The 13400-nt window shown below is 41.4% G+C and overlaps 1 protein-coding gene across 47 annotated transcripts in view; it reads left to right on the plus strand.

Annotated features, from left to right (window-relative positions):
• Window positions 1–13400, plus strand: part of LOC112965689 (CUGBP Elav-like family member 4) — a 694998-nt gene that overhangs the window by 607670 nt on the left and 73928 nt on the right. For 24 of the 47 annotated variants that reach the window (XM_026064898.1, XM_026064921.1, XM_026064900.1 and 21 more), the window contains 2 exons: window positions 1810–1938; window positions 6431–6510. In XM_026064898.1, coding sequence (XP_025920683.1) covers window positions 1810–1938; window positions 6431–6510 — 209 coding nt within the window. The remainder of the gene's footprint in view (window positions 1–1809; window positions 1939–6430; window positions 6511–13400) is intronic. The other 23 variants (XM_026064899.1, XM_026064922.1, XM_026064891.1 and 20 more) reach the window with 1 other exon arrangement.

Consider the following 13400-nt stretch of genomic DNA (forward strand, 5'->3'; position numbering starts at 1 on the left):
GAGGTGGGGACAATCTACGCAGGGTTAGCAAGGGCTTCATGCATCATTGAAGCCTGACCTCTGTGTTGCCAGCAAAGACCTCAGAGAGTCCCTTCATTAACTAATCAGTTCATCATAAAGTAGGCAAATTTCTTGCTTTCAGCTTGTCTATCGGAAGGCAATCCCACAGTTTCTCTCATGGCACTTAAAAGTCTTCTTTTGATCTTTGTTTTTTTTCTCCCCTATCAGAAATGTGTATGTAGCCTCAACCTATTTTTTTTCCTACCATTTCAGCAGCCTAACTGAAGGCAACATAACTCTCTGTTTTTTAGGGGCAGTACACTTCTAGTTCATGTGGATAACTCCACTGCAGGACTGAAAGCTCCTAATATCCTCACTTGATACCCACTGCATGAAAAATTATCCTCATCCAAGGATATAAAGTGATTTGCCAATTTGCAGGTGCATCTTGGAGAGGGAAATTTTGATCAAACACTGGTTGAAGCAGAACAGATTGCCTACACCAACAATTTCTCGGTGAACAAAACTGACATAAATCACCCAATTAGTCAGCCAGAAAAGAGTTGTTGCAAACCAATGTTTTGTTCAGCTTTAGGTTCATGTGCATTAAAAATAAATAAATAAAAAAATCAAAGTATTTATTTATTTATTTACATATATTTATTCAAATTGGTTACATCTGCTCTGTAAACTGCTCTGAAAAAAAAACTCTTGGTTCACACATTTACATAGTGTTTAATGAATGATAAATAAGACATTTATGAATCATGTGCAAATGGCCTGTTTACATACACGATGTAAACTATGTAAATTTCTTTTTCTTATTTTTTTTAATGGTGTAGTAGTACTAGTCACGACCCTTTTAACATAAACCTGATCTAGAAGCATCACTCAGGGCCCTCGGAGACCTTTATACCAACTCAGTGGTCATCGATTTACTCTCTATTTTCACCAACATTTTCTCAAGGTGTTTCTTTCCTTCGGCTTCTGGACTGAAGCTCTCCCTACTTGGTATAAGTCCAAGTATAAACAGCCTTCTTTATTCAAAATACAATTATCTACCTGCAGACCACATTCTGCTTTCACATGAAATAGCACCTACTTGATCTATCTCAGAGACTAGTGTTCAAATAAGTTAACTTTCTGTTTTAAAAAACAATATATGTTTCAAAAACTTCTGGCTTATGTCAAGTGAACTTTAAATATATATAAAAAAATTGATCCAAATTTGTAGGTATGTGTCTGTGAGTGGGTATGAATGACAAATCTCCATTTACAGGCTGTGGCTTCTGTTAAATTTAATTCATTCCTGATTTAAAACAGCTTATGTTAAACATTTTTTTTTCTGAAATTTATATAGCACTAAGAGGGCTACTAACTTATAGAAATAAAGTCCAATTGAAAAATAACATATGCCATCTTTATCTACATTCCTTTTGGATGGCAGTCTAAGCAATGCTATTGTTTCAGTTCCTGCAAGTTGACTGCAAAAACTGAGCAGAAAGAGCTGATCTGGAAGACTCTAGATTTTCAGAAGCTGTTAAAACTTTTTATTTGTCTCTGTGTTTTTGGAGGTTTTTTGTTTTTTTGTTTTTTTGGGTTTTTTTTTGAAATTCCCAAATTATTTTCAAGTACTCACTGAAAATCAGGTGCTATTAAGGTGTTTCAAGCCAGGCACCTGAAATGACTAGCAGCTTTTGAAACATGTCACCTCAAAGAAATCACTGTTTCTTTTGTATGTGATACTGAGCCATCTTGGCTTTCACATCCCTCCTGAAATATGGTAAGCATCTCTTTATTTTGTTCCAGAAGACAGAAAACTCTTTGTGGGTATGCTCAATAAGCAGCAGTCAGAAGACGACGTGCGCAGGCTATTCGAGGCATTTGGCAACATCGAGGAGTGCACAATCCTTCGGGGACCCGATGGCAACAGCAAAGGTAAGATGATGGCTTGTGACACACTGTGGCTTTAGCTTCAAGCTAGACCCAGTCTTTGTGTATATATTATTTCCCATTCACTAGGTGGCTATCAGGACAGCATCTCTTACATTAGGAAGGGTCAGATTTGCCAAGAGAGGGCATTTCTTTGCAGGTCACTCTCTACTTACGCATGAGAACAAAGAGCTAATTGCACTTAAAAACAGATGGCCCTGATGAGTTGTCTCTCTGCATACAAACTCACCCCTGTTGCAGCTAGCTTGCAGGGCACAGCCTCCCTTTGAACACCTTTCAAGGCCTTCACATCCTTGCAAGACTTCTTCCTCACCTGCCCTGGGAAAGTTGGGAGTTTCTGTCCCCAGGAAATAGGCTCATCCTTTCTTTAAGCAAAGTCAAGCTTTCTGTTTCACATCTTGACTCACCAGTTCCTACCTCATCTCATTTGACACCTCATTAAGATATTATTACTTGTCTCACAGTAATGTCCAAAAGCTCCAACTTGCATAGGGAGAGCCATCCCTTAGGGAAGAGGTTCTGCCCCAAAGAAGCCTGGGTCTAAGCAGATAAGGCAGGTAAAGATAAGGGGAAAAACCGTAGGAAGAAAATGCCTTCCTGAGGCCATATGGCAGGTTAGTAGGAGAGCCAGATATAGACCTCCGCTGTCTTGGCTTATTTCCCACCCACCAGCCCCTGGTCTTCCCCTTCTTTAATTGGCCTTTGCATAGATATACACCGATCAGTTGTCACAATTGCAAGGGTACAGGCGCTGATTTAAACACGCTCATTGGGTGTTTGCTGTTTGAAATGTGCAAATGCTTAACATTCAAACAGAGACGCCTTATCTCCTCCTGCCATTTTTTCTGACAGTGATTGTTACCTGGATAGCACATAGGATCCTTTTCTACAGCCTAGGTGTCTGAACAACGTTGCTCTGTTGAATATCAGGGCCATTTTTTTTTCCAGTCACTTTCTAGACAAAGTAACTTCAATTTGAATAGGAAGCCCTCTACTCTTGACAGTATAATGCGTCCATTAAATATTGATCTGCGTATAATATATCATAAACTGTGCTGGAATGTGCAGCACCAGAGAAGAGACCAGTCCTGCTGATGCAGTTCATATCTCACTGGGTATTTTGACATGTGACAACATCAACCAGCATATTTTTGCAACAGGAAGGAGAAAAATCCAAACCATAGTGATACACTGGAGAAAGATATTGCTATTCCATAAAATCACTGCTGGCAGAAAGAGACTTCACACTGGCAATAAAGGGCAGCAGGGACCAGTTTGATGCAAGTCAGCAAAGCCCAATCTTCCTGATACAAATGCCTGAAAACAAACTGTGGGCACCCTACTACTGTTTTTTGGCTATGTTAGATCCATCACAACAAAAGAAGGTGACTGCCCCACTGAAAGCTGGTAGGCTGGGTTGACCTACAGGAACTTCAGCCATCGTAATGGTAGGTAGTTAAATGAGCCATTCACTGAATAACTCAGTAAATTGGGGAAAAGCAAAAAAAAAAAAAAAGCCATATGTCCATCTGCCTCCCCCTGGAATTGTGCAGAATAAAATCTAATGACAAAGGAGTCAAACTGAGTAATAATAAAGGCAATAATGACTGAGATCTGTAAGAAACTGGTACCAAAGGAGACCCAACCTGCAGAGTTGTATTCATTCTTGCTCTATCTCTCTTTTTTTTTTTCTTCAACAATTTCATTATAAGCCTGAATCTGAGTGGCAGCTCCATATTGCTAACCAGTTTAATTATTAGTGCTAGCGGGCTGCAGTCTCAGGCTTGCATTTCACTGAGCTGTTCAGGATCAATACTGAGCCTTGACAGAGTTAATATTACCAGCTTCCATTTGCTGGTGCTATTTACTGAGAATGTGAAGCTCCTAATTTACACACACACACGCACACACACACACACACACATAGAGCAGTCAATCCAACAGAAAAGTTAAGAGTAGTGCCCTTGTCTTAGGAGACAGTCAGGAGAGCCACAACTCCCACAAAGATATTCCCAGTCTGTAATGTTTTCCATCTGCTAGAAACCAATGTGACACACTTCACTTATGAGCTACTTATTTTGGGTAAGATCCAGAAGGCTTAAATTCCACCTAAATTGAGATTTAGGCAGATTATCTAAGTGTCAGATAGCAATGAGATTGCAAAGACTTCAGTCCTACCCAGCCCACTACCTGGAGCTCCAGCAGGTACCCTTATGGTGAGCCTCGAAATCCTCCACCTACCTTGATGCAGGCACTGCTCTGAGGAGGTAGGTCCCAGTTTCCCACCACAGTTACAGCCAGAAAGCTGCGTGAGCCTTGCCTGAAGCTGTGGGTGATGTTCTGAGCTGGGGGCAGGAAGAAGATTATATACGCATTTGGTGTTGTATACAGAAGCCATCCCACTGAACACACAAATAAAAGAGCTGAAGGGTTAGAGTTTCTGCTGTTCCCTTGCCACCATACGCTGCTGAAAGCTGAATTTTCATTTGTCCTGTTACCATAAAACCTACCAGAAGCAGTAGGAGGAAACAATGGACGTACCCCATTAGCATCTTGGGCATTAAACAGGATAAATGCCTTCTGCTCCCTTCATTACACAGCCTTTACACAGCTCTACTGATCCAGCAGGTTCCTCAATACAGGAGTGAATTTCACCTGAAGAGACTGAAGACTTCAATATGACAGCGACACTGCAGCCAAAAATCCTGCTCTAAATGCAATGGGTGACTGGAGCTGGAAAGCTTTTGTATACTTGCTAATCAGCATCTTCTTTTTAGAGGCAGAAAGTACAAAAGAATCTCTGCAAATAATTAAACACCCTAATTCTGGATTATCTCTGATTAATGAAGAGGAAGGCATAGTATCTCAGGAGTCCTGGAAAGCTGGGCTGCGATTATGTCATAATTGATCCCTATTGTTTCCAGTTGAAGTTTATCTATCTCATTTTCTTGTGATTGTCTCCTCTCAGCTCCTTATAAATTAGATCCAACTATTAGCAACAATCATTATGTTTTTCCTGAAATACAGTCTGAACTGAGTGGGGAGGAGCAATGCAAAGTAAAGGGCTCCTAACTGTAAGTTAATTTCATATATATATATATATATATATAAAATTTTAGAAGGGGCTACCATTGCTTTCTTCAATTGCTGCTTTTCTCAGTCTGCAGTACTGATTTGGGGGACCTTTGAGGCTTATACTTCAAGTTTGCAAGTGGGGTGTTCTGATGTTGTCATTTTTGCCCTGCACCATAGGGATCCTTGGGGATGTACTAGCCCCTTCTAAAGAGGCTGCAAAGGAAATAAAGTAGAGCTGGCCTGTTGCAGGGACTCAGATCCCCTGTCCAGTGGTCTGCATCCCTTAAGGCAAATGGTTTGGGCACTGCAAACTGCTAAAAGCTCAAAAGTCTGTAGTAGTAATAGGAGGAAATGGAAGCCAAAACTTCTCAGATCTCTCCAGGCTGTTCCAAAAACCGCCTTAGCATATGGAAATTACTCTTTCTCTCTCTGAGTCAGTTTGCTTATAGCTAAGAGTGTTAGCAATACTTTCCCCCACTCTAGTGGTGCATACGACCCTTCAAAGTGTTGATCATTTCTGTACTTTAGCACATAATCATAAATGCACCTTTCTGCCCTAAACCATTATGTAAGAGTCCAGAAAGTGTGAGATTCATCACATGACAAGGCAGACTAGAGAAGCACTGCTTACATTCCTCTCATGCCCAGAGGAAGCCACCCGTACAGGCACTGGCTCTGCAGCTCATGCTGTAACTTTAGCTATGAAAGAGTAAGGTTCAGACTTCAGTAGTGGCCAAGATGGCAATCGTCACATGCATATCACTCCCATCCCTACTTCTTCATCAGAAACTATCTCATGCTTTGTCAGACTAAAGCCGCTTGGGGACAAGACAAGCTCTGAGCAGTCTGTAATGAAGCTCTACCAGATGGTGGTAGGATATAGGTACCTTGTGTGTTGGAGTAGGCTAAATCCCTTTTGTAAAGCTGGCCTACAGTTGCTTGTAATAAATATGTGCTGCTTTCTGATAGCTGTTTTACGCAATTCTTTGCTGTTTCTCATAACATGAGAGGGAGGGGCATTCAGTAAAATAACCAGACAGCAAGTCTAATTGAAAATGAATTTACTTTTATTTCTCACAGTAAGATATAAAATTGTGCAACTCTGGCATGGGAGGCTGTGTAGGCAAAAAGATAAATGTAATTAAAAGGTACCTGCTAAGTTCACGCAGGGTGGGTCCATCATTCCCCTTTCCATGCAGTGTGGGACTTCTGAGTGCAGCTTTGCCTCAAGAGATCCTTGGGCTGCTGATGGCTAGATGCTAGAAAGGGATGACCAGGAACACGTTTGTTTGTTATACTTTCTCCATTAGCTTCATTACTGACTAGCTGTCTGAGCAGGATACTCAGCTAGATAGGCTTTTCTTGGTATCCATACAACCTTTCTTATGCTCTTCTTTTTCAGGGTGTGCATTTGTGAAATACTCTTCACATGCAGAGGCCCAAGCAGCCATCAATGCCTTGCATGGCAGCCAGACAATGCCGGTGAGTAGCTCTATTATACGGGGATGAGTAGCCGGTGGATCGGTCCAGCCTTTGCTGCCCTGTGGCCTGTCTGAGGAGGAGGGATGATTTATCTCTTCTCTGCAACTCGTCTTCCAGGAAAGATGAATAACAGCTCGGGCATGCAGGGTCTTGGGTGCGTTTAGGTAGTCAGCGGAAAGGCCAGGATGACATTGTCATTTCACACACTCGCAACCTCAAGGGGTGCTGTGTCCTGTCACCAGCCATTCTGATGACCTGAAAAAAAGACATATGATTTACAGATGCCAAAAAACATTAGGTCAAGCTCACCATGAGTGTAACTTTTTAAGTTTCAGTGGGTTGAATCAAGCAGAAACTTACATCTAAGGGCTTGTTTGTTTTCCCTTCCAAAAGAGTCACTGCCTCTGGGTGAACAGTAAAGGACTTCTGTCAGTATTCAGCAGAGAGCAGTGTACATTCATGATGGCATTAGAATTTAGAGACAAACCACACAGTGATGGGTATTTCACACAGTCCCTCTGCTATGGCAGAAGTGCCTACCTAGGCCTAAATGTGGTCCCCTACATCCAGTTTTTGAAAGACAGTCAAACCAGCTACTGAATCTTCCAGGAAACCTTTGAGGGATCATTCCACTTTGACTAATAACTAGTAAGATGGGGTTTCCAGCCTGATGGTTCAGGGAAGTAGAAAGAAAACGGAAATGTATTTTTCTGCAAAAGGGTACTTGTACACCATCACACAGACCAACAGCAATATAAGGCATTCTAGTGTCAGCAAGAAAAGATAATCTGGTCCAATTTGTTTTAGTTTATTATCAATAGTATATTATTTTTATTACTAATTATTCACAGCGTAAATAATGAAAGGGTGAGGGTGACAGAGCACTGGAACAGGTTGCCCAGAGAGGTTGTGGAGTCTCCTTCTCTGGATATATTCAAAACCTGCCTGGACACGATCCTGTGCTCTGGGTGACCCTGCTTGAGCAGGGGGGTTGGACTTAGATGATCTCCAGAGGTCCCCTCCATCCTCAACTATTCTGTGATTCTGTGAAAGGTTAAGAAACACACTGACAACTTGGAAAATACACAGGAAAGCTCAATAAAAAATATTTAAGATTGCAAAATCTCCTTTTCAGTGAAAGTCTCAATTCTCAATTATGAATTTATCCAAAGAAGTTTAACACGTGACTGGCAGATTGTTTCTACATCTTTGCAAGGAGGAAAGAGGAAAGGGCTTTACAGGGGGGGAAAGGTTTCTGATAGTAGCAAATTAGCAAGATCTCATTTTTCTGAACCTAGACCAAAAAAAAAAAAAAAAAAAGCATGTAACAGCGAGTATTGAAAACAACCTCCTTAAGGAGGGGTTCTCAATTTTTTGAAGTATTACAGTTAAGACTGGGAATCTCTTCCTAAAATATTCAACCAGATATTGGGCTTGATACTGACATCCCATAGTGAAATACTATGACCTGTCTCAGGCAAGATGTCCAAAGAGGTACTTTTAATGACTTTGAATCTTTGACCCAAAATGATAGTGCCTATAAGCTGACACGAGCAATTGTGGTTCCACAGGGTATGGTACTACAAAGAGGTGTAATAAAAAGTCAGTGCCTGTCCCAAAAAAACATACAAATTCAGGTAATGACAGAGATGAAAGAAAGAACGGGGAGAAAAACAAAACTCAAGTGGTGTTAAAGATTTCATCTAGTTCTAATATGCACACAGTATCCTTACCCTTCTCCAGCCGTTTTCCTTCCTCTTTTCAGCACTCTTCAGAAGAAAAAATACCCATCTCTTGACTACTTAGAGCAAATTTCTGTTCCATCCTGCTGAAGTCAACTGACCTCAGGAAGTGCAAGTCAATGCAGAATTTGTCCATTTCATCAGTCAGTTTCTTATGGAGCCATTTTTCCTGTTGACTTATGTGATTCAAATACCTTTTATAGAAGGGTTCTTGAATAATCAAATCTGGGCATCTGAAAAAGCATCACAATTTGACCTTTATTATGCATATATCTCAAACTCACAATCAAGTTTCCATGGTTTGGCAAGTTTCCATGAATCAGCCAAACCTCAGTAACTGTCCATGCGCATACTCTTAGTTCACAGAAAATGCAAGGAGAAAATTTTTTAGTTTAATCCTCTTCATTGTGAGTTTAGTTATGTTGCATTGCCTCGTATCTCCCATGAGCTAACAGCAGGCACACAGGCAGTTACCATGGCTCAGCTAACAAGTTAGGACCTGTCGAGCGACTATCACTTGATCAAGACAATGTGCACACACTGCTTTCCTCCCACAGGGCCTCAAAATGCTTTAGACGCTTTGAAAGAGATGGGCCAAATCCTGCAAATGATCTCTTTTCCCATTCTCTTTTATGGAGCTTCAGGGTGCTCAGCTTCTTTCAGGGTTTGGATGTTCACAGAGAAATGCAGCCACCTCGTGGTGAGACAGAGATGTAGCCCTCGTCCTTGGAAAGGAGGGGTGCATTGCTGCCATCTTCTTTCAGACCCCCTCCCATTTCTCTCACCATTAGGACTGGCCTCATTTGTCCGGCTGCGATGCCAGCTCAAAGTTGTTCCTGTGGTTCAGCCAATTTAAACGTCTCTTGCCTTGTCCTCGTGTACTACCAACGGGGCATCCATCATCATTCTTGTCAGGTCTCGAGCCGTTCATTCCTGCGGCAGACTCCTGTTTCTCCACAGCTGTCAGGATTATTGCTCTACTGTGACTTCCTGTTCACACAACATATGTTGCCTAATAGTTTCAAAAGGCAACTTTCTTTTATGAAAGTTTCTTTTTTATTTATTTCTTTTTTTTAACCTTTCCTTGGACAGGTGCCTGACTGTTATCCATCACAAACCCACTTCTCCATGTGAGGCTCTTGTTTCTCCTAGGGGCCCACCTCCACTGCAGACCAAGCAGGTCTGAAAGTTCTAAATTTTCACACAAAGCAATTATTTTGAGTAATAACTTTCCCAAAATACTTTACTTGTAAGCAGGCCCAAAGTTTCTTCTGCACTGAGCTACCAAGAGTGCCTTTTTTGGTCCTTTTAAATCATTACCTATCAATCAGCTCTTGGATAGCACTTTACATGACCTTCATGTCTCCTCTATGGGGGGGTGTCAACATTTTCACATACTCTTGCTTGTATTTATAGTATATTTATAACAATTATAGGCCCTTTACCCTCAGCTTTGTTGACTCTGTCCTCTCCTGTCTCTTCTCCACCCATATGGAGGCATAAGTTGGTCTTTTTGCTTGGTTCTCTTCCCTTCTCCCTGCAAGCCTTGTCCCTAGCAGTCTTATCCACCAACACATGTTCAGCTACTATTTCTTTAGTGACAACTTGCAGATCTAACTTCTCCAGGACTGACTCCTGTCCAAACTAAAATCTTGGCCTGTTTTCCCAACATCTCCTAGTGGATGTCTAGCTGTCAGATCAAGCTCAATATGTATAAAACAGAGCTCTTAGACTTTTCCTCCCAAACACTGTCTCCCCTCTCCTCCGCCTCCATTCTCAATCACTGTGGACAATGTTATCATCCTACCTGTCAATCATGTTCCTACCTAGGCATCATCTTCAACTCAGTTTTCTCTTTCTCTCCATGTCTTCACATCCAGGTGACAGCCAAATTTGAAAAGTCTTTCTGAACAACACATCTAAGATATGGCTTTGTCCATCCACCCACACAGAATAAAGTCTCCTCCACGCTCTCATCACTTCATACCTAAATGACAGCAGCCTTAATCCTACCCAGACAGAACACAGGGTCAAAACTATGCTACTGTTGCATCCCTTTGACTATCTCACCCACCAGGGCACCTCAGAATTTCTTCTTATGAATTAATTCCTGGAAGGAGTAAAATGGTACTATCACATCCATTTTGCATATAGGGAAATAAGGTGAGAAACAGTGTTTGATTCATTTGATTTAATGGTCTAAAGGTCTGTAATCCATCGTAAACATCTTTAGGATTCTTCCACAGACAAAGGAGAAAGAGAGACACTTCTATAAATCTATGCATTCTTCCCCTTATATATCTATGTTAGGAAGGGATGAATCACCTTCTGGGCATGCCTGTCCCTTTCATTAATTATAATGGAAATCTCAATAACTGCAATAGACTGAACACCTGAGGTGGGACTTGCCTCACTTAACTTGAGATGTCTCAAAGTTTAGGAACTATGTCTGCACTTGTCATCTAAATGCTTGTCATCTAAGTTTCTTTATTATAATCAAGAGAGAGAAATAGATACCTCTGGAGGTATTTTGTTTTACAGAAATAGATTTTGAAACCTGTCATTGCAAGACCCAAATAGAAGTGTGCTTTTTAGCTAATTCTAGGTATTGTATTCCTATGGTTCGTGAGATTCAAAATATTGTTTAGTTACCAGAAGTACAACTTAGAAAGACAGAGGGCCCTTTCTGCTTAAAAACAAAACAAAAGCAAAAAACATTTGCTTCCTGCCTGAGAATCTACAATTGCCTTTGCTCCCCGGTGATACATCCTTGCCACCTTGAGGTCTCTCTGCTGCACATGCAACTGCCACAACACTCTTGTCCAAGCTAAAGATCTGGGGTAAGTTCCAGCTGACATTAGCCATCTGAAAGTCAGATATTTAAGCTATTCATTTGGCCTCTCTTCAGATGGTGATTCACCCCATGTACTTTGAACATTTACTTTAAGATTGCCTGGTCACCCTCAGGGGCATCTGCCTCCCTCACTGACTGTAGAAGGAACAGAGGCAAACAGCTTGGAGTTGACCTGACTTTTCATCTAACACAAAGGGAGCTGCACCCCATTCTGGGTTTCTGCTGCCCAAACAAAACTATTCAGGATTCGAAGCTATGTGTGCCAGCATCTGAAACCTCTGACACCCCTCACCTAGTAGCTGTACTTTGAACGTGCCCTACACCAATTGTTAGCGCTATGTTCATTCCATATCTCTCTTTATTAATGAACATTGAGGTCATTAAGACCTCTAGAATCCTGTAATCTAACCCTTACCTAGGCCAAGTAATTTTTTTGTGTTGTTCTAGAAGTCCCTACATCATTTTGATCAAACTACAGCATTTCTTCTGCATCAATGCAATAACATCCCAAGTCTATCTATGCCTGGCTGAAATTTTTCCTTTAAAATTGCTTTTCTGATGGAATCTCTGGTTTTGTGAAAAGAAAGGAAAATGTGAGATTTGGATACAAGTACCGAACAGATGTCTGCTGTTCAGAGAAAAATGAAACTTAGCTGAACTTCCAAAAAAAAAAGGTACTACAACCCAAAACTTTGTTATCTTGGGGGCGTCCATTTAAGCAAATTCAACAGGAAATATCACATTTTCTGTGCAGCTCTTATCAACCCAAATGACAACAACAACTTCATATCACTGCTCAGGATATATATATATGTATATCAGGAAGCTATCACAAAGCTTTTTCTCAGACCAGTTTGTTCTCTTTAACAAGTGTATTTACCTAATTGTTGTTATCGAACAAAATATGAATGACACAACACCACAAAAAATGTTGAGTCTCACCCTCTATCCACTGTGTTCCTTTGAAGTCCAGTCATAGCACTGAAATTCCCAACTAAACATGATTGATGGTTAAACAAAGAGATTCTTTTCTTGCCTGTATACAATGTGCAAGCTACTCTTTCGTGCTGTAAGAGATTTTTGTTGTTCATTACACTAGAGGAATCTTTTACCTATTTAGTTCACCAAATGAGAATGACTTAATATAGGATTATCAAAAATCACCCCTGAGAAGCAACTGTCATTATCATTATCTTATGTGCAGCGGCCCCCTTTCAAACTCATGGCAAATGGGACACCAACTTGTATCTTCCTGGCTCTGGATGCTCAGGCCCCCCATCAAGCAAGCCAACCCTGGCTTACATTTATGACTGCTATTATTGCTGTGCAGTGCAGTTAAGACTTTGCAAAGCACCGTGAAGTTGACTTCAGACACAGACCCATTATGGAAAGTGGTTGAGCAGCTGTTCTCACCCCCTGTCAACACAGCAGAGGAATATTTAGGTGAATTAGGGATGGAAGGGAAAGCAGTGAGAGTCGGCAGAAGGAGCTCTGAGCAGGTGGAAGAAAGAAAGAAAATAGGCCTTTGTGGGCATGATGAAGTTGTAGCCCAGGCACCTCACTTACAGAGCAGTGGGGAAGCAGCTTTTATTATGTGTGCATGCTGGCACCAAAGTGCTGAGTCGGCAGAAACTTTCTGGGAGGAGCGGCATGGCGGCTTCGGTGAGTGGGGGGCCACAATGCCGTAGATCAGTTGAGGTATTTTTAACAATTATTTTGATATAAACAGCTCTGAACTTGAGGAGCTCCATGTAAATGGGAAGCAGTGGGGCTTGTAATTAGATTTGTGTACACTTTCATAAATTGCTGGGAAACATCAAAGCCATGATAGAAGGCTGTGGTGCACTTTATTTCCTTCTTCTGTTCTTCTGTTAATTGAATGGTTGATGTGTGGATAGGAAGTGTTGGCTTCGCGGAGTACTATTTACAGACCCGCTGACAGCTGCACTGTGAAAATTAACAGGAACAGAGCAGCCTCTGTCACAGCTCTTCCCATGAGGGACTTGCTTCAAATTGGATCATTTCTTTCATAGGAGAAACTTTCCTCATCTCTCCTCCTTTTTACACACAAACATACACACACATGCATCCAGCTGCACACTCCCCTTCTCTCTTTGGACTCATGGCAGCCTCCTCCCTCAGGAGGAGGGTCTGTCATTTTTGCAAAGACAGGAGAGTTCAACTCCAGTTCAAAACTTGCAGCATATTCCACTACCAACAAGGCACATCTTCAGGAAGTCAACCAAATTAGTCACTTGAGTAAATTTGGGAGCTGGGTGTGTGGAGCCACAGCC

The sequence above is a fragment of the Apteryx rowi genome, unplaced genomic scaffold (genome assembly GCF_003343035.1).
Source record: "Apteryx rowi isolate R43461 unplaced genomic scaffold, aptRow1 scaffold_221, whole genome shotgun sequence".
NCBI classification, from domain to species: Eukaryota; Metazoa; Chordata; class Aves; order Apterygiformes; family Apterygidae; genus Apteryx; species Apteryx rowi.